General features: G+C 41.2%; 1 protein-coding gene across 2 annotated transcripts in view; it reads right to left on the bottom strand.

The window, feature by feature from the left end:
- Window positions 1-5,455: 5,455 nt before the first annotated feature.
- EOGT (EGF domain specific O-linked N-acetylglucosamine transferase) overlaps window positions 5,456-24,189 on the bottom strand; it is a gene marked incomplete at both ends in the record, with an annotated part of 30,233 nt that continues 11,499 nt past the window's right edge. The window contains 9 exons of one of the 2 annotated variants that reach the window (XM_079712440.1): window positions 5,456-5,602; window positions 6,185-6,287; window positions 10,664-10,783; window positions 13,094-13,155; window positions 15,734-15,802; window positions 16,334-16,420; window positions 16,567-16,638; window positions 16,987-17,079; window positions 23,773-23,876. In XM_079712440.1, coding sequence (XP_079568566.1) covers window positions 5,456-5,602; window positions 6,185-6,287; window positions 10,664-10,783; window positions 13,094-13,155; window positions 15,734-15,802; window positions 16,334-16,420; window positions 16,567-16,638; window positions 16,987-17,079; window positions 23,773-23,876 — 857 coding nt within the window. The remainder of the gene's footprint in view (window positions 5,603-6,184; window positions 6,288-10,663; window positions 10,784-13,093; window positions 13,156-15,733; window positions 15,803-16,333; window positions 16,421-16,566; window positions 16,639-16,986; window positions 17,080-23,772; window positions 23,877-24,189) is intronic. The other variant, XM_079712441.1, reaches the window with a different exon arrangement.

The raw sequence follows: 24,189 nt of genomic DNA, 5'->3' as shown, positions 1-24,189 counted from the left end.
GATATTGCCGCCAATTTAGGAGAAAATTGAAGTTTCCTGAGGCTAAGCAACAAACCCATGGTCGCACAGCTTCTGTGCTACAAGGATGAGGAATCAGGCCCTTCTGATTTCTGTAACTGAATTCTTGGGTCTACACAACATGCCTCTCGCAGGAATCTTCTCTCTTGGTCTGAAAGTGCCTGTTAATGGTGGGCAGTCAACAAACCACTGTGGAATGAACAATGCAATGAAGGATCTCCAAGTTCCTTTTCAGCAAAAACATCCCAAAATTCTGCAACTCATGGTTGTGAAAAATAAAGGAGAGGAAATACCCGGAGCACTGCGTTAGATCAGATCCACGTAAAAACTCGATATTAACACCCTTTGTGCTGAAAAGCCCTCCTCAATTAACATGCCACCATTTTTTGGCATCTAGACTTAAATGAACTCCTCCACTTACAGCCTGGTTCTTCTCAAACTAAATGATAACAGCACTTGCATATGCAATAAACTATAAAGCCAATATAAGAAAGAATTTAGCTCCTAAGGATTGAGGAACTAACGGGCTATCTCGAGATCCTACAGTAGAGCTCTCCTTCCAAGAAAATTCCTTTGCATCAATGAGAATGCATTGATGAGAAAGCTAAACAGCTTCTCTCACTAGAAATCATCTTCCCAGGACCAAATGCTCTTTGCACAAGATGATCAGGAGATATTACAGAGGATTCAGGAATTGGCTGCAGCTAAGAAATGACACACTTAAACCTGAAAACTGTCCAGGATAATTTTCCCACTTTCCCTCAAATCAGGGATGAAAAAAATCCAACATACACAGAAGCAAGGCCCTACTCTTGGCGCTCAGGTGTCTGGAATTTACAACGAGATAATTACACTCAGGCTTCTGGGAGCAGAGGCCATTTGGAAGGGCTTGACTGCCACCTTGTGGTCAAAATGTGCATTACCGTTCAAAGTGAGGGCCCACATAACCTGTACCTGGCTCCAAGCCACTTCTTCCATGACACGAGGGCTTATGACATCTTTTGCCATGCGCCAATAAGCTAACAGAGGAGGACAGCATTAAAGTGTCTGGCAATAGCCTTTGGCTGGGAATATGGTATTTTGAATGACTGGTTTCTCCAAGGCAACCATACCTGAGTTGATTTGCTTATATGCTCCTAGTTTCAAAAAAGCGAGTATTTTTCTAATTCTCTCTCCACTGACTATGTTTCAAAGAAAACTATATTGTAACTGCAAGAAAAAGCCTAACTCCAGGACTACGTTCTCTATTTTCTTTTCCACCCAATTTCCCTCTTCTTTTCCCTTCTCTCCCTCCCTCCTTCCCTCCCTTCCTTTCTTCCTCCTTTCCTTCCTTTACTTCCAACATTACCTCCCTGTTTAAATTCCTCCACAAAGAAAGCCCTATATCCAATCCATCTATTACTTATTAGCTGTGTGGCTTTGGGCAAGTTCCTTAACCTCTCTGTTAAACATCCTAAAGAATGGTTTTTACATTTTTTAAAAGATTGGGGGTGGGGACCAACGAATATTAATATGGGACAAAGAACTCATATGGCCCACAAAGCCCAGTCTCGCCTTCTACCACATGAAGTACACGGGATCATCTATAAGGAGTCTTTAAAACAAATAAAATCTGAGGGCTTCCCTGGTGGCGCAGTGGTTGAGAGTCCGCCTGCCGATGCAGGGGACACGGGTTCGTGCCCCGGTCCGGGAAGATCCCACATGCTGTGGAGCGGCTGGGCCCGTGAGCCATGGCCAATGAGCCTGCGCGTCCGGAGCCTGTGCTCCGCAACGGGAGAGGCCACAACAGTGAGAGGCCCACATACCTAAAAAAAAAAAAAAAAAAAAAATCTGAATCGAATAAAGCCTTAGAAGCCTGCTGGCAAGCAGTAGAAGGGCGAATGGAACAAGATGAAGGGCATCACCCTGGCCCCGTTGTGGATGCTGCAGTGGGTCTCGGAAGTTCCCCCATCACAGTGTCCTGATTGCTGGGCATGTTGGCTACTAATGGATTACGGCCGGACTGCCCTCAGCTGAGGAGACCTGCCCTGCCTAAGGCTGCTCCCCTCCAGGGAAAAGCCAGTATTCAGGCATTCGTCGCTATGAGGATCTCTTGCCTCTATAATGAGCTCTACAGCGCCCCCCTGAGGCCTCACCTGCTACTGCATTGCAGCGCCATTCCTCCCTCCACCCAAGACTGGTCCCCTTCCTCACAGGTGTTAATCATGAGCCTCCTCCCCGACCTGTGTATGAATCTCCATCCCAGAGTCTATTTCCCAGGGAACACGACCTAAGACATCCCTCCATAGTCTGTTCCCAGCATAACAGCTAGAGTTACCCTCTTCAAAGTAAGTCGGGTCATTCCTCCTGTTTGAGATCCCTTCAATGACTCCCAGCTCATAAGCATCAAAGGACAAGAGCCTGGCCATCTGCACCCCAGGCCCATTGCCTCTTTGACCTCATCTCCTACTCCTCTGCCCCTCGATCACTCCAGCTACACTGGCTTCCTTGCTGTTCCTCAAACACACCAGGCATCCTCCTGCCTCAAGACCTTGGCATGCACCATCCGGTCCTCCTGGGATGCTCTTTGTCCCGCTGTCTGCTTTCCTCCTCCTTTAGCTGCTTTAAATCCTGACTCAACGGTGACCTCAGCGAGGATTTCCTTACCCTCTACCTAAGTGTGCCCAACTCCACCCCACCCCAGAGCACCACATCCCTCGTCCCCGTTTTAGTTTTGTCCATACTATGTATCAACATCCAGCACACAGTATATCTTCCTTATGTATGTTAATATTTGTCTCCTCCACCAGAACACAAGGTCCATGAAGGCAAGGACTTTTTTCTGTTCTGCTCACTGCTGTATCCCCAGAACCTAGAGTAGTGATGGTACCCAGTAGTTGCTCCATCAATAGTAAATAATTGAGTGAATAAATGGAGAACTATGGACATGGATTCAGAAGACCTGTGATCTTTAGAGAAGTCCTTTAAACAGCATCTGACTCTTTTCACGTTAAAAATGGGAACAATTCTGGGACTTCCCTGCTGGTCCAGTGGTTAAGACTCCATGCTCCCAATGCAGGGGGCGCAGGTTCAATCCCTGTTCGGGGAACTAGATCCAGCAATGAAGATCCCGCGTGCTGCAACTAAGACCTGGAGCAGCCAAATAACTAAATAAATAAACAAATAAATAAATAAATAAAAATGGGAACAACTCTTATGTCATTTTTAAAAGATTATGCAATATAACATTTGTGAAAGCATCATATAATAAACTGCTAAATAATTGTAAGGTACAATTTTTCCTTAAACTGAATTCTTCATCAGTGAGCTACTCAATTTGTATAATCTAGAGCTGCCAGATTTCCGAAAAAAAAAGTAAGTGCCAAAAAAAAAAGTAAGCATCTGACATTCAGACACAGAAAACCCTGAAAATAGTCCGGTATTCAAATAAATTGTAAAACGATTTATTCCAAGGCCATACCCCACATGTACAAACAATGACATGCACCTCTTCAAAGACTTAATAAAAAGAGCAGTCTTTACATTTTAAATTTTATAACAGTTTGAAGACCTTCTTTTGCTCCCATCAAAAGTCTGATAAAACTGAGTTCCATAAAGTATATAATGTATTTTCTTGTTTCTATAAAACATATTGTCTCTTTAAATGTGAAATATGCAAATGTAACATTTTATTATGAAATTGTTCTCAATGTCTGAAATTCTTGATCATCTACAGAATCACACTGCCATATAGTTTTTAAAATGAGGTAAGAAGATAAACTGTTGAAACCTTTTTTGAGGCCATTTTTTCAGATGTTTACACCTCTCTGACTAGAAGTGCAACGTGGTCTTGACAACTCCTTTTACGTGAGCAATCTCAGTGGTTACTCAGTATACTGGACAAAGGACAGCAGCAACACCACTCATTTCAAAATTCATATGTTGTAAGTCTTTTAAAACAATGTTAAGATCTCAAATCAAAGCTATTGCTACAGTGATTCACTAATTCCTTGACAGATATTTTAATAAATATTCCTCAATTCTAGAAAACTGTTCATAATCCTTTAAAGCAGGAGTCAGCAAACATGTTCTGTAAAGGTCCAGATAATAAATATTTTAGATTTCTCAGGTCACTTCTCTGCTGCATATTCTTTTTTTTTTTTACAACTCTAAAATATTTTTTTTAAATGCTTAGCTCTGCTGTACTCTGTTAATCCCCTATTTAAAAAAACAGAAGTTGCTAGTCTCTAAATTAAACTGCTCAAGTGTTAATAAAATGTAAACTTCACATTTTACAGTAAAATAAATCCATGGTTTCTGACCACTAAATTGAAAGTTCATAGACAATAGGAAATGAAGCCCATTCAAAGAGTGGCACTGCATTTCAGATATCCTGTTTAATCAATGGCACTTTCTTATGGCTTCTTATTCATTTTGAATTGGACAATTCAGGCATGTCTTTACCTTTTTTGTGTGTGTGTCTTTACTTTTTTCATAGGGAAAAAAATCTCCTCTTGTGACTAAAGTTTGCAAAATCAAAGGCTGGAATACTTCCATGCTAAAAGAGGTAGACGCATACACATAGGTATATGCACTTACAAGCACGTGTGCAACAAAACCACTATTTGATTTATAAAAGCTCTCCATGGCTAAGAAGGAACCAGTGGAAACCAGCTAGAAGGTACACAAAACAGTCCTAAAGGACGTCCTCATTTGTTTTTATCATATGTGGTTGTTACATGTGAGGAAAACATGATTTGCATATGAAATGTGAATATGAACTAATGCAACAGCATGGTTAATTCAGGTTCTTGATGAATATAACCTGGCATTGACTAAAAAGATACAACAGAGAATTCAGCAGGAGTTAGTTTAGACTCTGATACAGTTAAACAGATCTGTTTATAATACTGTTTAATCTATAACACGGGCCTATAGCTTGGTACTGAGAACCACAACTGTGTGTGTGTGTGTGTGTGTGTGTGTTTGCATGTTTTCCTTTCCTACTACAAACAGTGCTGTGAACAAATCATGGCAAATAAATGAGTTGTGAATTTGCTCAAATATATCATTAACAAGTTGGAATCCTCTTGAATGATGAGCTCATGGTATTCTATAAAAACATTTACAAATTCTAAAGCTAAGAAAGTTGCAAACTTTGGTATCCCTAAGAAAAAAGCTCAATTATGGCAGTGAGCCCAGGCCCAATTTCTGAACTATAAAAAGTAAAGTTTTCAGTGCAAAAAGAGTATCTTGATAAATAGCAATGACACAACAATCACATGAAACAGTTAAAGACTATAAAACATATAAGTAATACCCTGAAGGCATGTTTTGGTATTAAAAAAAGGTACTTTGGGGCTAGGAGAAAACAGGCTGTTTTACCTATTTAACTGTGAGGTGAGTCTGGGTGGAGGACCGTTTAAACACTCCCTTTTGGCAAAAAGACTCAACACATTTATAGCTCATCATGTTTTTTCTTAAATGGCCACTTCGGGTGTTGCAATACGTGGTCTGCAGCCTGAAGGACAAGGTACATAAATTCTTCTACATCAAAAGAGTAGTTGGTAAACTTTGGATGTTCCCCCAGAGTTGGGTGGTGGCCCTGCAAAAACGAAGCAAAAGACAAATTTGTAAGGTGTTGAGGATGTGGTTTTCTGAACAAGAAGAAAGTTATTTTACTTTGGCCACAGGAACTATTTTAGTTTAGGCTCTACATCAGAGGTTGGCAAATTTTTTCAGTAACAGGCCAGATAACATATATTTTCAGCTCCATGGACCACAAAGCCTCCACCACAATTATTCAGCCCTGCCAATGAAGTGCTCAAGCAGCCATAGACAACACATAAACAGAGGAGCAGGACCATGTCCCAATAAAACTTTATTTATAAAAACAACTGGAGGGCCAGATTTAGCCCACTGGTCTGTAGTTTCCTGATCCTGTCTCTAAATAATTTAATAGATCTCTCTAGGCCCAAATTTCATGAAGTTCTCTTTTCCACATAAAGAGAGAGAGTAATTAATTTCTCCTTTCCCCCAGTTTGCAAATATAAAGCACAACAACTCACGATTCCAGAGAAGAACCATTTTATCTTTGGATTGAAGTTCAAAGATAGTTTGTCACGTTAACCAGACACTTTAAACCAATTAAAAAGAAAACAGGATGAGTTTTTTCCTGGAACTTTACCTTATCTTGAGGAAATACTTTGCTCTGCCTTCGCCAAGTGATGTAGTGGACGCCTCTCAGCCTGGCCAGGTCCAAGTAACAGCGTTCATCTCCACAGTTGTATCTAAAGACACAAGGGCATCCACACATGGGGCTTTTGCCTGGGATTGCTGGCCAATACGCAGTTCTCTGGGGAGAAAGCTCATCTCCCAAATATGTTCTTACAAAAGGTTTTATAAACGGTAAACAAGAGTGAGAGAGATTCGTGTTCATAGCAGCAGCGTTCACAATAGCCGAAAGGTACAAACGACCTGAATGTCTACCAACTGATGAATGGATAAATAAAATGTGGTATATCCATACAAGGAATAATTATTGACAATAAAAAGGAATGAGTACTGATCCATGCTACAACATGGATGAACCTTGAAAACATGATGCTAAGTGAAAGAAGCCAGTCATAAAAGCCCACATATGGTATGATTCCACTTATGTGAAATGTCCATAATAGACAAATCCATAGAGACAGAAAGTAGATTCGTGGTTTCCAGGGGCTGGGAGGAGGATGGAATGAGAGTAACTGCTGAAGAGTACTGAGTTTCTTTGGGGGGATAATGAAAATTTTATAAAATTATGGTGGTGGCAACAATCAGAGAAGAAAAAGAAATAAAAGGAATCCAAATCGGAAAAGAAGAAGTAAAGCTGTCACTGTTTGCAGTTGACATGATACTATACATAGAGAATCCCAAAGATGCTACCAGAAAACTACTAGAGCTAATCAATGAATTTGGTAAAGTAGAAGGATATAAAATTAATGCACAGAAATCTCTGGCATTCCTATACACTAATGATGAAAAATCTGAAAGTGAAATTAAGAAAACACTCCCATTTACCACTGCAACAAAAAGAATAAAATATCTAGGAATAAACCTACCTAAGGAGACAAAAGACCTGTATGCAGAAAATTATAAGACACTGATGAAAGAAATTAAAGATGATACAAATAGATGGAGAGATACACCATGTTCTTGGATTGGAAGAATCAACATTGTGAAAATGACTCTACTACCCAAAGCAATCTACAGATTCAATGCAATCCCTATCAAACCACCAATGGCATTTTTCACAGAACTGGAACAAAAAATTTCACAATTTTTATGGAAACACAAAAGACCCTGAATAGCCAAAGCAATCTTGAGAACGAAAAATGGAGCTGGAGGAATCAGGCTCCCTGACTTCAGACTATAATACAAAGCTATGGTAATCAAGACAGTATGGTACTGGCACAAAAACAGAAATATAGATCAATGGAACAGGATAGAAAGCCCAGAGATAAACCCACGCACATATGGTCACCTTATCTTTGATAAAGGAGGCAAGAATATACAATGGAGAAAAGACAGCCTCTTCAATAAGTGGTGGTGGGAAAACTGGACAGGTACACGTAAAAGTATGAGATTAGAACACTCCCTAACACCATACACAAAAATAAGCTCAAAATGGATTAAAGACCTAAATGTAAGGCCAGAAACTATCAAACTCTTAGAGGAAAACACAGGCAGAACACTCTATGACATAAATCACAGCAAGATCCTTTTTGACCCACCTCCTAGAGAAATGGAAATAAAGACAAAAATAAACAAATGGGACCTAATGAAACTTAAAAGCTTTTGCACAGCAAAGGAAACCATAAACAAGACGAAAAGACAACCCTCAGAATGGGAGCAAATATTTGCAAATGAAGCAACTGACAAAGGATTAATCTCCAAAATGTATAAGCAGCTCATGCAACTCAATAACAAAAAAACAAACAACCCAATCCAAAAATGGGGAGAAGACCTAAATAGACATTTCTCCAAAGAAGATATACAGATTGCCAACAAACACATGAAAGAATGCTCCACATCATTAATCATTAGAGAAATGCAAATCAAAACTACAATGAGAAAAATTAAAAAAAAAAAAACTACAATGAGATATCATCTCACACCAGTCAGAATGGCCATCATCAAAAAGTCTAGAAACAATAAATGCTGGAGAGGGTGTGGAGAAAAGGGAACACTCTTGCACTGCTGGTGGGAATGTAAATTGATACAGCCACTATGGAGAACAGTATGGAGGTTCCTTAAAAAACTACAAATAGAACTACCATACGACCCAGCAATCCCACTCCTGGGCATATACCCCAAGGAAACCATAATTCAAAAAGAGTCATGTACCAAAATGTTCATTGCAGCTCTATTTACAATAGCCAGGAGATGGAAGTAACCTAAGTGTCCATCACCGGATGAATGGATAAAGAAGATGTGGCACATATATACAATGGAATATTACTCAGCCATAAAAAGAAATGAAATTGAGTTATTTGTAGTGAGGTGGAGGGACCTAGAGTCTGTCATACAGAGTGAAGTAAGTCAGAAAGAGAAAAACAAATACCGTATGCTAACACATATATATGGAATCTAAGAAAAAAAAAAAAGGTCATGAAGAACCTAGGGGTAAGACGGGAATAAAGACACAGACCTACTAGAGAATGGACTTGAGGATATGGGGAGGGGGAAGGGTAAGCTGTGACAAAGTGAGAGAGTGGCATGGACATATATACACTTCCAAACATAAAATAGATAGCTAGTGGGAAGCAGCCGCATAGCACAGGGAGATCAGCTCGGCGCTGTGTGACCACCTAGAAGGGTGGGATAGGGAGGGTGGGAGGGAGGGAGAGGCAAGAGGGAAGAGATATGGGAACATATGTATATGTATAACTGATTCACTTTGTTATAAAGCAGAAACTAACAAACCATTGTAAAGCAATTATACTCCAATAAAGATGTTAAAAAAAAAAGTTATGGTGGTGGTTGCACAACTCTGTCAATATATTAAAACCACTGAATTATACGATTTAAATGAGTGAATTGTATGCTGTGTAAATTATGTCCCAATAAAACTGTTTATAGAAACACGCACACACAATAGAGTGGGAGAGATTATTTTTAAAATGTTCCCATAACTAAATTATCTTAACTTTCCAAAAGGAGAATCGGATTAAAGAATGGAGGGGACCTTTATCAATAGGACTGTGAACTTGATATTAACTCCTAATACCCCTATCTTTGTACATATGAACGTGGCCTTGGGGTAGGTAACATATCCTCCAAAGCAGAAATTGATCCCAGCTCTGTTGACCTCCAAGGCCTGAGATTTCTCAACGACATTTCTTTCCCTCCTTTCTTCCCTCCCTTCCTCTCTGGAAGAAATGAAGAATTGAAATAGAATCTACAATTATCTGGCTATTTCTCTAACATATATATTTTTTAAATGTTTTTCAGGGTGTTGGAAGTTCATGACAACTTTTTTCTAATTAGTCTCTCATTTAAATGCCAAGTCAAGTCATTTTTAAAATGCGACCATAAAATCAAAATATTTAGATGCAAGGAGGGGAAATCAGCTAACAGTAATCACTATTGGTATCCAGAGTAGAATTATTAAAGGAGAGAAGTCCATGTCTCCATAACCAACCACCGAGTTAAAGGAACACTCTGGGAAAATTACTTTCCCCTTGAGGCCTCAGTCTCCCTGTGTATGGAATCAGTGAGCACTAGGCAAAGTGGTGGGCTTATGTTTTGGAGCTGTGCTCTTCACCAGGCATACAGGTACTCAAACTCTCTATCTCTCTTTTTTTTAATTGTGGTAGAAAACACACGACATACAATTTACCATCTTAACCACTTATAAGTGTACAGTTCAGGGGTAAGTATACCTTATTGTTATGTGACCAATCTCCAGAATGCTTTCATTTTGCAAAAGTGAAACTCTGTCCCCATTAAACACTAAGTCCCCGTTCACATCTCCCCCCAGTTCCTGGCAACCGCTCTTGTACTTTCTGTCTCTATGAATCTGACTACTCTATGTACCTCATATAAGTGAAATCATACGGTATTTGTGCTTTTGAGAGTAACTTATTTCACGTAACATAATGTCCTCAAGGTTCATCCCTGTCATATAGCATGAGGTAGGATTTCTTTATTTTTTAAAGCTGAGTAATATTCTATTGGATTTGTGTATCACATTTTGTTTATCCATTCAACAGTCAGTGGACAACTGAGTTGCCTCCACCTCTTGGCTAATGGAAAAACGCGGCTATGAATGTGGGTGGGCAACACACAGGTTCTCTTTTAACACAATAATTACACTGATTGTAGGGAGATGCTTTCAGTTTGACAGGAACACAGAAATGCACTCAGAGGAAGGAAACCGTAGATTCACATCTCCCGAATCCTGCTGAGATGGGGAAGGAAAGAGATATTTGCTTGCTAAGGGCAATGGCAGGCTGCAGACGTCACATTTTTAGTTTTAGGGCTTTTTTTCTTTTTAGATGCCTACATGATGTGGCTTCTTTGTGATGATTAAATAGTAAGCCTTTTGATGCTCTGAATGAAAGCCTCAGCTGGCAGAAAAAGCATTATCAGCTGCCTCAATGTAAAACTGTCCCCAAACACTTACAGTTCAAACACAGCAGCCCAGTCTGGAAGGAAAAGTAAATGCGTAAGACCAGCTCCATGCATTCCAATAAATATGTCCGTGTTATGCGTGATCCTTAGCTGATCTAAAAACCCAAGTTCCCTGTGAACATAAAGAACAACAAAAGAAAAAAGGGGAGGAGAGGGAAGGTATTAAGTTGAGTAAGCTCATGATTCAGGGTAACAGCATTTATACAAGTATCTTTCCCAATTTAAAGCACATTCTGCCATGATATTTTTTTGCCAATTTCAAGTCTACTCCAGAAATTAACAACTTAATTACTTAATAACATTTTCTCTAAGTTAAGCTCACTTTTTTTTAAACTTACATTTTCTTATTTTAGAAGAAAACTTTTATACCTGTCTTAAATGGAAAACCAGTAACTCATGACGTGAACAAAACTGTAAAAATAGATATAATGAAACTAAAAAGCATTCTTCCAATCTAGATAGATAACATTGCAAGGCAGAGCTCTGAGCCTGAGGCTTGCTCCCTCTTTATGAAAAATGAAATTAGCAAGCATTAAAGTGATGTTATGATATATTCGCACCAAATTGAAAACTATTTCCTTAAAATCATATAGGAATTTTTAAAAAATAAAACAAATTCTTCCTTGTGTGATTTGAGTCATTCAGTTACCATCTGGGTACTCCTAAGATTGTCTTGGATGCCATGAGGGCATTTTCCTGTCTTTGTGGATTTATGAGGGATAAATCCACAATTTTAGGCACCTTGGGACTGTAAAAGTAGTCTTTGAATTCAAGACACTAAAAGATGTGCAAACTCTGAACCGAAAGTCAGTGAGGCTGGGAAGAAATGATGGACAGAGGCTAACACTCTGAATAAACATAATGGAATCCGATCTCCCAGTCCCACCCACTCAAAGTGAAGAAAAATAAATAGATCCGCTGGCATCTAAGAAGGGAAAGCAAATTTCCTCTTAATCAGCTTCACCTCTTTAAAGAGCTTCCTCTCCCAGCAGAACAGAAACCCCACACTCCACACAAGGGAAGGGAGACAAAGGCACCAAGTGTGTCTCACACGAGGTACGTGTGCCTCAGTTTCCCCAGGAATGCTAACCGATACCGAGGCAAGGAGGGGCATTCGTCCGGGGGAATATATCCGTGGAGTTATTATTTCTGGGAAAGGCCTGAAGATCAGGACTCACAAACCTCGATGCCGTTAGGTTACTACTGTGTCCCTCCCATTGGCAAGGTCTGAATTTACTGTCACTCTTCCTTCACCTGGGAAACCCCTAGGTATTCTTCAAAGCCAGTCGGCGACAGAGTCTCAGAGGTCCCCCCCCCACCCAGTTCTTTCATCCTGACCCCGGGCCCTCTTCTACCTCCACATTTTTCCTCAGGTGGCAATGAGGGAGTCACCGTGACGAAGTGTCACCCGTCCAATAGGAATAGCTTCGCCAACCTCACAAGACTCTCAGAAGAGGGAGATGAGACACGGCTAGGGAAGCGTAAGAGTAAGTCTCAACAAATGACAGCTGTTCTTGCAACTGCTATTTATTCATACTCAGTGTCTGAGGTCCTCAAGACAAGAGCCATGCTTCCTCCATAACTGCATTCCTACTGCGAAGCCTGGTTACCGGCCCATGGCAGGTACCTGATAAAGATGTGTTGTATAAATGAACAAATGTATAATGAATGAGGTGCAAAACTCTCACGCTTACCAATAAGTTTAAACCTAGCTGTGTCAGGCACCCTATGCTGGTATGTGTATACTTTTGTTTTTACATAGAAAAAAACTGTTTGGAAAACAAGACTATGCTTGTGGGTGGGCAAAGGAGGGAGAGAAAAGTTTTCACTTTCCTTTGGAACTTTTCGATACTGCTTGACCTTTTCTACCAGGAACATGTATTATCTTTACAGTATTATTGTTTTCATGTCAACACAGGTTACCTAGACAGTAAATGATACGCAGATTCTGTCTTTCCAAGCTGTTTACTTGTATCAGAATTTTAAAAGTAATATTTGAAAAGATTTTTAGAAGCCTCATATTATTTGATGAACCTCAAATTATTCCCTTAATTATTCCCATATTGTAGGTCAGAAGTTGAAACCCAGCAGCTAGCAGGCAAATGAAGCCTACAACATTTTTTTCTAATTCGGAATTAGTTGTCGACTTTTAGAAGTTCAGAAATTTCAAATGAAAATCAGGATGCATCACTTCTCTTTAAAAAAGGGATGGTGCAGCAACATCAGGCCCCTCACAGCTGAAGAGCTTCTGCCCGCTACATCCGGGGTCCTCACCTGCCCATTTCATTCACCGATGGCGTCCGCTTGGCCCTTCCAGGTCTACATGCGCCAGCAACTCCCATTCTCAAAGTCCTTCCTCTCCCCCATTAACTCATCAAAGCCAAAGACGACAGTGTCTGCCCAAGAGTGGGTTATTACTTACTTATACTTATAATCGACAATCTGGACCTCAAAGGTAGATACCGTTTTCAGTGCATTTACAAGCTGGGAAAATAAGAGAAACCTTTAGAATTTCTTTTCCTTCCTTCTCTTCTGTTTCACTTACCTTGGAGTCCCCAAATTTTTATTTTTCATACCCAGTATTTTCCAAGCATTAAATATCCTTCAGGTCTATTGTGTTTAACCCTTAACTGAGTTCAAGTGCAGGCTCCACGCCTGCATTTTAGGGAGGATATGCTACCTCCCTAAAATTGCACTGCTCTGAGTTGCTATGAGGCTGCAGGGTGACAATTCATAAGAGCAAAGGGCTTCACATAGACGCACATGAAGTGCTAGCTATTGTTATTCCAATAGTTAGTCCCTCAACTTTCAACATATATTTGTTGGGTACCTACTTTGCTCCAGAACTTTCTTCCTACCCATTATCTCATTTCAGACAAACCCCTAGTGCTTTGGGACCTCATCCACCGAAAATACTAAATTCCAGGCAGAAAAACATTTTCAACATCTCTACGCAGGAAAACAACTATACTTTTAGTGAAGAGAAAACAACAAAGCACAATTAATCGATCATCAAATGCATCGCCATGGTTCTCTATGTCCCTCACAATTCTAATCTTGAAGTAGGGCAGGACTGCATGAACCATCATTTAATGAGAGCATCTGGGTTTTGCTATCTATTCACGAGCCAAGCAAAAGAGAAAGGTGCTTTCTGCCTGGGAGCTGCCTCTCCAAGAGATGCCAATCCTGGGAGAAAAGCAGCCAGTTGGGCGCTCTTTGGCTTGGTATTGGAGCTGAATTACCAAATCCCACCTTTGGGCAAGAGCATCTGGGCGAGCTGCAGAGCTGGATCTGAAAACGTCGATGGCTGCAGTGTAGCACCCATTGATGCTACCCTTCCACTGGACTTCTTTCCAGCAGCCGAGGCTGTTCCTCAGCCTGCCCCTTCCCAATGGACCGGGAGGCAAGGTGGGTCGGTCTCCTCCAAGGTCAAATTGTGTTAGAGCAGTGGAGCTCTCTGCTGAAGAAGCAGGCTCAGACCCGGACGAACTTGGCTCACCCCTCGTTACTCTGCTCATTAGCTGGGTGACCTTGGGCATGTTTTTTAACCTATAAGCCTCAGTGTCCTTGTCCAGAATAGAGAATAAAAATAAAATACCTATATTTTCGGTTTGCTGGGAAAGTTGCAGTACAGGTATGGGGAGCACATAGCAGTATACTTGGTACATAATTGCAGCCAATACCTGTTACCTCTATCGATACATACTATTGATCTGCCTGCTAATGAGGCTTCTCACCTGTCTACCCCAACATTGCATTACGTGATACTTTTATTTCCAGGTGTTTAAAACACACATACATACACTGTTCATTTCTTCCATCCACACAGCTCACAATCAATGCCTCGTTACACCAGACGTTCATGTCCTCCATAATCCATATGCATCTCAAGAGGAGATGCTAATTACATAATTTGGATCAGCCTGTTAGGCATCCAAATTAATCTCTGTGAAACATTTTACCCATCAAAACCTGCCCCCAGTTGCCCTCCCATCTCAAGTCCACTGAACTGCTTAAGCTAAAAGCCCAGGAGTTCACGCTTGATTCTCACTACCTCTCCTGGCTGTACCTTAGGCTATAACTGTACATTCCCACAATAAGTATCATAGGCTTTATCTCCAAGATATATCCTGAAACCACTTATTTTGTCATCCCTACTGTCACCCCCTTCATCTAAACTCTTATCGGGACAACAGCTCTTAATCAATCTCCCCACTCCTACTCTTGCAGCCAGAGTCATTTACAAATAAATAAGTCCGTTTCATCTCTCTCTCTCTGTCTTCATTTTCTATTTGCTGCTGTGACAAATTACTACAGACTTATCATCTTAAAACAACACAATTTATCCTCTTATGGTTCTGTAGGATAGAAGTCCTACACAATGAGACAGAAGCCTCACTGGGATGAAATCAAGGTGTAGGCAGAGCTGCACCCCTTCTGGAGTCTCTAGGGGAGAATCCTTGCCTTTTCCAGCTTCTAGAGGCCATCCACATTCGAGTAAACCTTACTATTGCAAGGACATCGTCCAGTTATGCTGTTGTAGGGAGGCTTCCATGGTGATCTCCTTGAGATTAAGTATAATTTATGAATTAATGTTGTTGAAATGAGTCAGGGAGGATAAGAGGTGAACAATTCCTAAGACACCCATGAAAAGGATGGAGACTTTTCCAACTTAGTCTGCTGCTGGATGCCACAGTTCTGCCACAGTCCATCAGCCATCTCCCCAAAGATACTCTCCCATTGTTTTGCTGCTAGTTTGCCCAGAGACAAAAAGTTTGGCAATCCATAGCAGCAAAGGCAGGACTCAGGCAGTTTTGTCTCTGTTTCCACATTGAGGTGGTGCAGATGAATGTCTACAGTAAGGCAAAGCTCATTCAGCAATGGATGGTTTGATGACTTGCAGTAGAAATCCAATAAATAAACTGGGCACAGCCATCAGACTTTTCTAAAGCTAATAATTTCAAATCAAAGCATTTAGTATGATGTGAAAAAAATAAAGCACATCAGTCATAGGAAGTGAAATTCAATATGACGCTATTAAAAATGCATCCCCAAAACTAACCTCATTTTGGTTGAGTATTTTCCGGTATTCTGTGCTCCGTGCGAGAATGGTGACTCGAATTTTTCCATCCTGTGGAAAAGGCAAAATAATGCTGTGTATGCCTGGACAGATAAATGAACAACTGAACTTAAAATGTGATTTTCACCGAGAGACGAAACTCAATAAGGACACTTTCATGAAACTTTTTTTTTTTTTTTTAGCCTGATTTCTTCACAGTTCTCTCAGGGGATAAAAATGCATCCACTTTAGCCACAGAAGGCAAAACCCGTTCATTACACTACTTCTTTTTGGTTGGTTGGGTGGATTTGGGGGCAGAGTTTATGTGGGCTGGGTAGGGGTTTGGGGAAGGATGAAGAGATATAGGGAAAAGAAAAGGAAAAGAAAAGGAAAAGAAAAAGAGAAAAAAACACATTCTTCCACTATCTCTTAGTTTATTGAAATTTCCTCGGTTGTTGACATCTGATTTCAAATCACTCCAGGTCAGAAAACAACCCAGAAAACACTGTCTGCTGATGATCTCCTTTTTCTGCAAAGCTGGTATTGATTTTTATTCGGGGTGGAAAGTTAAGACCACCTCAGAACCCATAATGTAGTCATTACCTTGGGACCCTCTTGTGTGATGTTCAGTCTGTGCAGTACATGCTGAGAAAATGCCCGGAATAATCCAGTATTTTGACAGCCAGATATCTAAAATAAAAAAATATTTCCTATTACAATGAATAATATCTGCATTACTATTTAAGATGTTCTCAAGTTATATGTAAGTGTTATCTTAAAATCCATCAAGAATAAATTCTCTGAATAGGAATGTTAACCACAGATGACATGCTTACCAGAGGGGTATTATAGAACAGCCCGTATCTCATCCGGGGGAGTAAGGAAAAAATAGCTTCTTTAAAACATACCTAAGAATGAAGATATTTTAAAAGGTAAGAGAACACAGTTTGCACCCTTCACACCAAAACAGCACTAATAATTACAGAAAATAATTTAATTAATCTCTATTTTGCATCAAAATATTTTGCATAGCCAATTATTTCACTCAAGTGAAATTCATATTCTTAAAAAAGTTATGAACAAAAGGTTTTAAAAGCTACATGGTTAATAACCATGATGATTCTAGTTATTAAAAAAGAAACTGAGTTAGAAATCAAAGGTAATAGCTCATAGAAACTCAGATTAAATATTTATTTGATGAGTGAGTCATCTGTAATGACAGTTATTTACAGACATTTCAGTAAAGTTTCCAGTACCCTTTTGGAATCGTAAGTTTTCAAATGTATAACATCATAATCAGTAAATGCTTTCCATGTATCGGAGAACAGGTCACCATATCCGTAGGAGCTCTGAAAATGGAAACAAAGTAAGTTAGGGAATTTGGCTAAACTTGGCTTTTCAAAAACATGAGAAAATACCTGAATTAGCTTCTTAGTATTAAGAACCAGCAATCTGAAATAAGCTCATGAAATCCATAGGAAAAAAATGGATTTCCATCTTGGGCCTGAGCAAGTCCCTAATCTGATGTAATATCATCAGAAATAATCACCACAATTATAATCTTAGTTTTCCATCCTAGCCCTTTTTATTCTCATGTCCTTAAAACTGCAGTCATTGCGGGGGGTTTTCCCCCATGAATTTTCTATCCAAATCACAGATACACACAACACATATGTACACCACCTTTTGTACACACTGTGATATGCTCAGGGAGCAAAACCCATCAGAGCAGACAGAATACACTTTTGGAAAGAAATCTGAGAGCAAGAAAATGCCTTGACAGTTTTAACATTAAAAACATAATGGGGGCTTCCCTGGTGGCGCAGTGGTTGAGAATCTGCCTGCCAATGCAGGGGACACGGGTTCGAGCCCTGGTCTGGGAAGATCCCACATGCTGTGGAGCAGCTAGGCCCGTGAGCCACAACTACTGAGCCTGCACGTCTGGAGCCTGTGCTCCGCAACGGGAGAGGCCACGATAGTGACAGGCGCGCGCACAGCGATGAAGAGTGGCCCCCGCTTGCTGCAACTAGAGAAAGCCCTCACACAGAAACGAAGACCCAACACAGCCAGAAATTAATTAATTAATTAATTAATAGAAAAAAAACAAAAAAACTGATTAGACCCTTTGTAAGTTTATTAAAAAAAACCATAATGAATGTAACTCTAGGAAATGATGTCCCTATTGATTAATGAATAACATAATTCCCCACTGACATTAATGAGTAATAATAATAATATACTTTTTAAATTTATTTATTTATTGGCTGCGTTGGGTTTTCGTTGCTGCACATGGGCTTTCTCTAGTTGCGGTGAGCAGGGGCTACTCTTCATTGCAGTGTGCGGGCTTCTCATTGCAGTGGCTTCTCTTGTTGCGGATCACAGGCTCTAGACACACGGGCTTCAGTAGTTGTGGCACACGGGCTCAGTAGTTGTGGCTCACGGGCTCTAGAGTGTAGGCTCAGTAGTTGTGGCGCAGGGGCTTTGTAGTTCCACGGCATGTGGGATCTTCCCAGACCAGGGCTCGAACCCGTGTCCCCTGCACTGGCAGGTGGATTCTTAACCACTGTGCCACCAGAGAAGTCCCAATAATAATAATATTAATAGTATCCTGCATACTTCCTACATCTCAGGCACTGTTCTAAGAACTTGACATTATTAACACATTAAACCACCCCACTAACTTAATGAGCCAGGGAATACCATTATCCCCATTTTACAGATGAGGAAACTGAGACAAAGTTTAAGTAATTTGCCTCAACTGTAGAACTGCTGCGTTTACAGGGCTGGGATTAAATCCAGTCTCTTTGGTTCCAGACTCCATGATTGTAACCTCTATATGGCAGTTGCCTTTCGATGAGAACCAGTTTTTTCTGGCACACTTACCAAATGCATTTCATTTTTGAAAAGTAGAAATTAATTACGTGCTCCATCAGCTGAAGGAAGGTCAATTTATTTCAAAATGGTAGAACTTAGATGGAAAAATTCAGCCAAAAGAAGTAAGAAATATGTATTGTAGGGTTACATTCAAGGTCTACAGTTGGTTATACATGACTTTCATTATGTTCATGTCTTTTTTTTTTTTTTTTTGCGGTACACGGGCCTCTCACTGTTGTGACCTCCCCTGTTGTGGAGCACAGGCTCCGGACGTGCAGGCTCAGCGGCCATGGCTCACGGGCCCAGCCACTCCGCAGCATGTGGCATCTTCCCGGACCAGGGCACGAACCCATGTCCCCTGCATCAGCAGGCGGACTCTCAACCACTGCGCCACCAGGGAAGCCCCTATGTTCATGTCTTTTTATCTTTACAGCATTCTTTTTTTCAGATTTTGAAAATTTTATGTTGCACCTATTAGAGTTATTTCAAAGTTATTGAGAACTGTTAGATGTGGTGATAATGAATAAAAATTCTTTCCCTCGATGTTTCTCCAGTGCTGTTCTAATAAAGGCCCTTCTCAACACCATCAAAAATTGAATGTCCCAGTTTTGGTTTAATAATAAATAAAGGACAATTAAAAGAAGTGATTCTAGACAGTTTCCTGAGAAAAAAATACTTGGGATAAAATAAGATACCTTTGAAAGGAAAATTTAATAATAAAATAAAGTAATCCTGACTGGTCCCTTTTCAGAGAAATCATGTAGTATTCAGGAATAACCACCTCTAGAAGCTTCTTCTCTAGAAGTCCCTGAAATTCAAATTATCTGCCACAGGGGAAGGAGGGGTTTTCCAGTCTTATGAGGAAGAATAGCTGGATATTCTTAAAGATGACATAAAATTTCCTGTTGTTTATATCTCAAACTTGAACAACCTATGACTTAGAAATTCCAGTTATAGGAATCTGCCCTGCAGAAATGCTAGGATGACTATGTAAAGACATATGTATATGAAAAGGATGTTCAGCACAGCATTTCCGTAAAGAGCAAAGAACTGGAAACAAATTAAATGTGATCAGGGTGGGGATAGAGGTAAATACACACATTAAGGCTTCCACCAAACATCCATGACATCCAGCAAATGGAATAGCGTGCAACCACGAAAGAAAGGACAATCCTAAATGTGCTGACTTGGAAAGATGCCCACCATATGATATTAAGTTAGCAATATAAGAGAACATATTTTATTTTCTATAAGGATATAAACATATCCTTATACAAATTTTACATAACATATATATCCTTATACAAATCCTTACCTAAATGTTGTAAAAGGATATATTTACACTTATTAAAATAAAGTCTCCCAAGGGACTCTCACACATGTTAACCGCAGTTACCTTCAACGGAAATGGAATTGGAGAAGACAAAGGAGAATTTTTTTTCAACTTTACATACTTCTGTGTTGTTTGAACTCATTATAACCTGGTCTTACTTGCATAATTAAAAATGGCGATAATAAAGCTATACTACTGTTCCTTGTGTGCAACCCTGCTGTGCCCAGAAATGCATCTGCAGGAGCGTCCCTCATTGCATATGGCTCGAGGTTGGAGGCCCTACCCAATCCTGCCGAGGAAGCCACGTGCCTAAAGGGCAGCCAGACTGCTGAGCTTTGTGTGGACGAGAGGGGGAGGCCTCAGAGGCTTCCTTGTGGGACAGTTCGTAAAATGTCACTAGGATCTGACCTGCGGCCACTGCCACCTCCCTGTTCTTCCCCTGGGTGCATAGCTCGTCCGGGGCCTTCAGGACTGGCTCTATGGCCACACCGTCCACCATTGTCGGAAGCCATCCTGGAGCCATTGCACCATGACAAAGTCATGAGCAACGGAAGGCGAAACTGCAAGGCAGCGCCATGCCAGGGAGGTGGACTACAGCTCCGTTGTTATGTTTTATGATAATAAATTTACATACAGGGGCAATTTTGGGGGGATGTTGCTCCACGTGAAAGAAAAATTCCTCTAGGACTCCCCCTCCTGAAACTACCACAGAATGGGAAGTACCCACTAAAGCCCCGTGGAAATGGGTAAAGAATTAAGAGCCTGGAACTAAGGGGATTTTTTATGAAAAACACCCTCTAGTATGGAGTTATGGCCATGGGCCAGAGTTCCTGATGACGACATAGGAAATTTATGGTTCTATTATAAAGGAAGATTAATTATAGAAAAGCAAATGACTAGAGCAGAATTGGTTGCTAGGGTAGGGAGAAAACACTGTCTCAGTTGAAGGAAACAACGAGAAAGAGCATGCAGGGTATACTGTAAATATTTTCATGGAACCATTGTAAAAGGTTGCCCATTCAAGAAGAGAAATAGGAGCAAGTAGCTCCAACTTTTACAATTGAAATAATCATATAACTGCTTGGCTTGGTTACTAAGAAACAACCTGTGATTAATGGGAACTTGGAGAAATATTTTTAATAGGACATCTAGAAACTAGGGGATATTTGTTTTAAAAAATCTTTATAGAACATTTTGAGGTTTGATTGTGCTAAGATTGTTTGGCCACGTACCTGGTAATGTAATCAACTACAATATATAAACCTGTGATTGTAAACAATAGAAGAAGAATGAAGAATAAAGACATGAGAAAGAGAAACATGCAATGCTGATACTTTAAGAAGTGTAATAGAATTATTTCCTTCGCCGACGCTATCCATCCCTTGGGTATCCCTGGACTAGCTGGAGCTGGACTCCAGCACACCGTGGGGGGTTTGAAGCACCGTCAGCCTCGGGGAGGCAGGGTTGCTTCCTTCAGTGCCTCACCAGCCAAAGAGAACCGGTCAGCGGCCACACAACACCTCACCACCACCCCCATCCAACCTACAGGATTCCGTGGGCCTCAGCTCTGGAACAACCTGGCCCTCGCCTGTCCTGAGACCCTGACTGAGCAACTAGCAAAGGCCTCTCTGACCAAGAAAACAGGTTTAAAATGGACGCCCAGAGAGGGGCAGAGGAGGGAGGTCACACCAGGCAGGCCAACCTGCTCGGCTAAATGCATCCTGCACGTCCAGGGCAGTCGAGGTCAGGCTGCACTAACATCACACACCCAGTGAACTGAGCAACCAGGAAGCCCTGTGGTGGCCATGCATTCTCTTCACTCCACCCCAGCAGGCACCAAGAAGGGGGAGTTTGTAGGAGCTGGCTCGGTTTAACTCAATCCACTAAAGGAAGCCACAGAAAAGCATGCAACAAGATACAAGGAAGCTTCTGGAAAACTTTCCATCAACTTAACAAGTTCTGCAGGGAAGTACAGGGAGGCGATAAAGCACTGTGGTTGCAGGGCACAGGTCTGGGGGCAGACTGCCTGCACGGGCACCCCTGTCTCAACCCCTGGCTGACTGTGTCATCCTAGAGACACTGCCTGCCACTCAAAGCCTCAGCTTCCTGATCTGTAAAATAAACGAACAGAAACCCTAGTCCACGAAGGGTGTGCGCATTAAATGAGAGCTGCCAACAGCTGGTAACGTGGCCTGGAAGCCACAAACTTACGCAAAAAGAGGAAAGGGAAGGAACTTCTGATCCCTTTGTTCCCTGAAACATTGCCAAGAAATGGAACTGAGGTGGCAGCAAAACTGGAACACAAGAGGGAAACGAAAATCCGTACAAAGAAGGAAACTAAAAGGGAGCATTAGCATGCCAGGGATATTAGAACCCATTCCCATCAATCAGAGACATGAAATCAAACTACTACAGGCCTAGGAAGCCATGGTCATGAAAACCTCTCCACACAGCTCTGCTACCAGCCTCCTATCAGCATTAGCAAAATCATTAGCAAAATCATTAGCATTAGCATTAAAAAGCATTAGCAAAAAAAGCATTAGCAAAATCAGTTGCCCTTTTGCACAAGAACCTGACGTTCAGTTAATGCTCTAGCTCTGCTCTCTGGAAACAAGACAGTACATCTCCCCTATGCTCTAGGTAGCACTGTTTATAATTTTAAAAGACACCCGATGGGTACATTGCATGTGGACTGGGAAAGAGTACAAGGACTCCTGTAATCGGTTGTGTCTCTCAGGATCCTGGGGGCTTGGCCAACGCAGTTGTTCCAGAAGATATTGGCCCCCATGGGATCTATACCTGCCCCAGGTGGGTCCCGTCTCCTTGCATCTGAACTGTGCTATGTGGGCTGCTAGGACTTCCCGGAAGCAATGCCTGATGCTGCCCTGCCAGCAAGCCATGGTTCCCCTGCACTAGCCTTCCAAAGAGACTCAGGACAAAAAGGGGGCCTATAAGCGCCCTGGGCGCTTGGAATGTCTGGCTGACCCTGAGATGAGTTCTCCGTGGGTGTTCTCACTGACCAGGTTAGGCAGCCTTTTTCGTGTACACTATACAGCATGTGTTCTCCTGCCCACTGTCACTGTCGTGGTTCACATTCAGAGCCCATGTGCTGTGGACCAGGCATTGTGACTGTTCACACACGATATGCTTCGTCCTCAAAATGACACTGAGGGAGATACTGTAATAATCCCATTTCACAGGTGAGAGCACTGGGGCAACTCCCCGGGTTACCTGGGACGGTGGAGGGGCCAGCTATGGGGAAAAGCAGGGGAAAGGCAGGCAAAGAAAGAGAGGAAGGAAGAAAAGACTGCACTAAAAACAAATAAGCCCACAGCAGGTGGGATTCAACATGTGTATTTATGTGCAGATACACATGGCACAACCTGGCATAAAGCAGGAAATAACAAGGAAGCTGCAATGAAGCAAAACGGATGGTAATGACAAGAGGCCAAACTGTAACCAGAGGCAAGCTCTCCTCTCATGGGTCATGTGGGGAGTCACGGAGGTTAAGTGAATGCCAGTCTTTTATGCCCATCTCAGAGGAAACTTGAGCTCCACCGGCCCAAAGGGGGAAAGAAATCTTCTACAACCTCATTCTAAAATTCCAGGAATAAAGGTATATGCATACACCTGTATCTGCCCATATATTATACCTACATGTAAATTCAGCCACACAGAGGCACTCACACACAACTGCACACGTGTGGATGTATGTCTGTACGTGAGTATATGTAAATGTGTGTGTCTTAGAAAATTCCACTGCACAAGATCAGAGTCACACAGGTATTGAGCAAGGCAAAGACAGCGCTGAAGCAGGGAGCCTGTTTTTACTTACTGTGTCCCACATCACAACGTGCACATCTGTGCTGAAGGAATTATTAATGTGCTGAGTAATATAAAGATTGATGAAATCACAGAAGTGGTGATACATGTTAACACCTAGGATTGGAAAAAAGAAATCCATGTTAATTAACCCCGAAGAACAAACGATCACACAATTTTTATTCTACCCCGTCTACTTATCGTATGATAGACTTTTAGCTGAAACCAGTGGGGGGAAGATTAAGAGTTTTTCCAAACCTAAAATGATCAGGACACAGGTAGTTCTCAGTTGACAGACTGACTGTGTTCAAAAATTCACTTTCAAATTGGAAATTAGGAATAAATTTTCCCATATACACTAAGAAACAAATGGTCATTACATTCCCAGAAAAAATAACAGAAGCCTATTTAACTCAATATGGCGTAGAAC

This window comes from Hyperoodon ampullatus, assembly GCF_949752795.1.
Source record: "Hyperoodon ampullatus genome assembly, chromosome: 10".
NCBI lineage: Eukaryota > Metazoa > Chordata > Mammalia > Artiodactyla > Ziphiidae > Hyperoodon > Hyperoodon ampullatus.
Note: the sequence above shows the minus strand (reverse complement) of the source record. Positions and strands in the feature narration are given on the sequence as shown.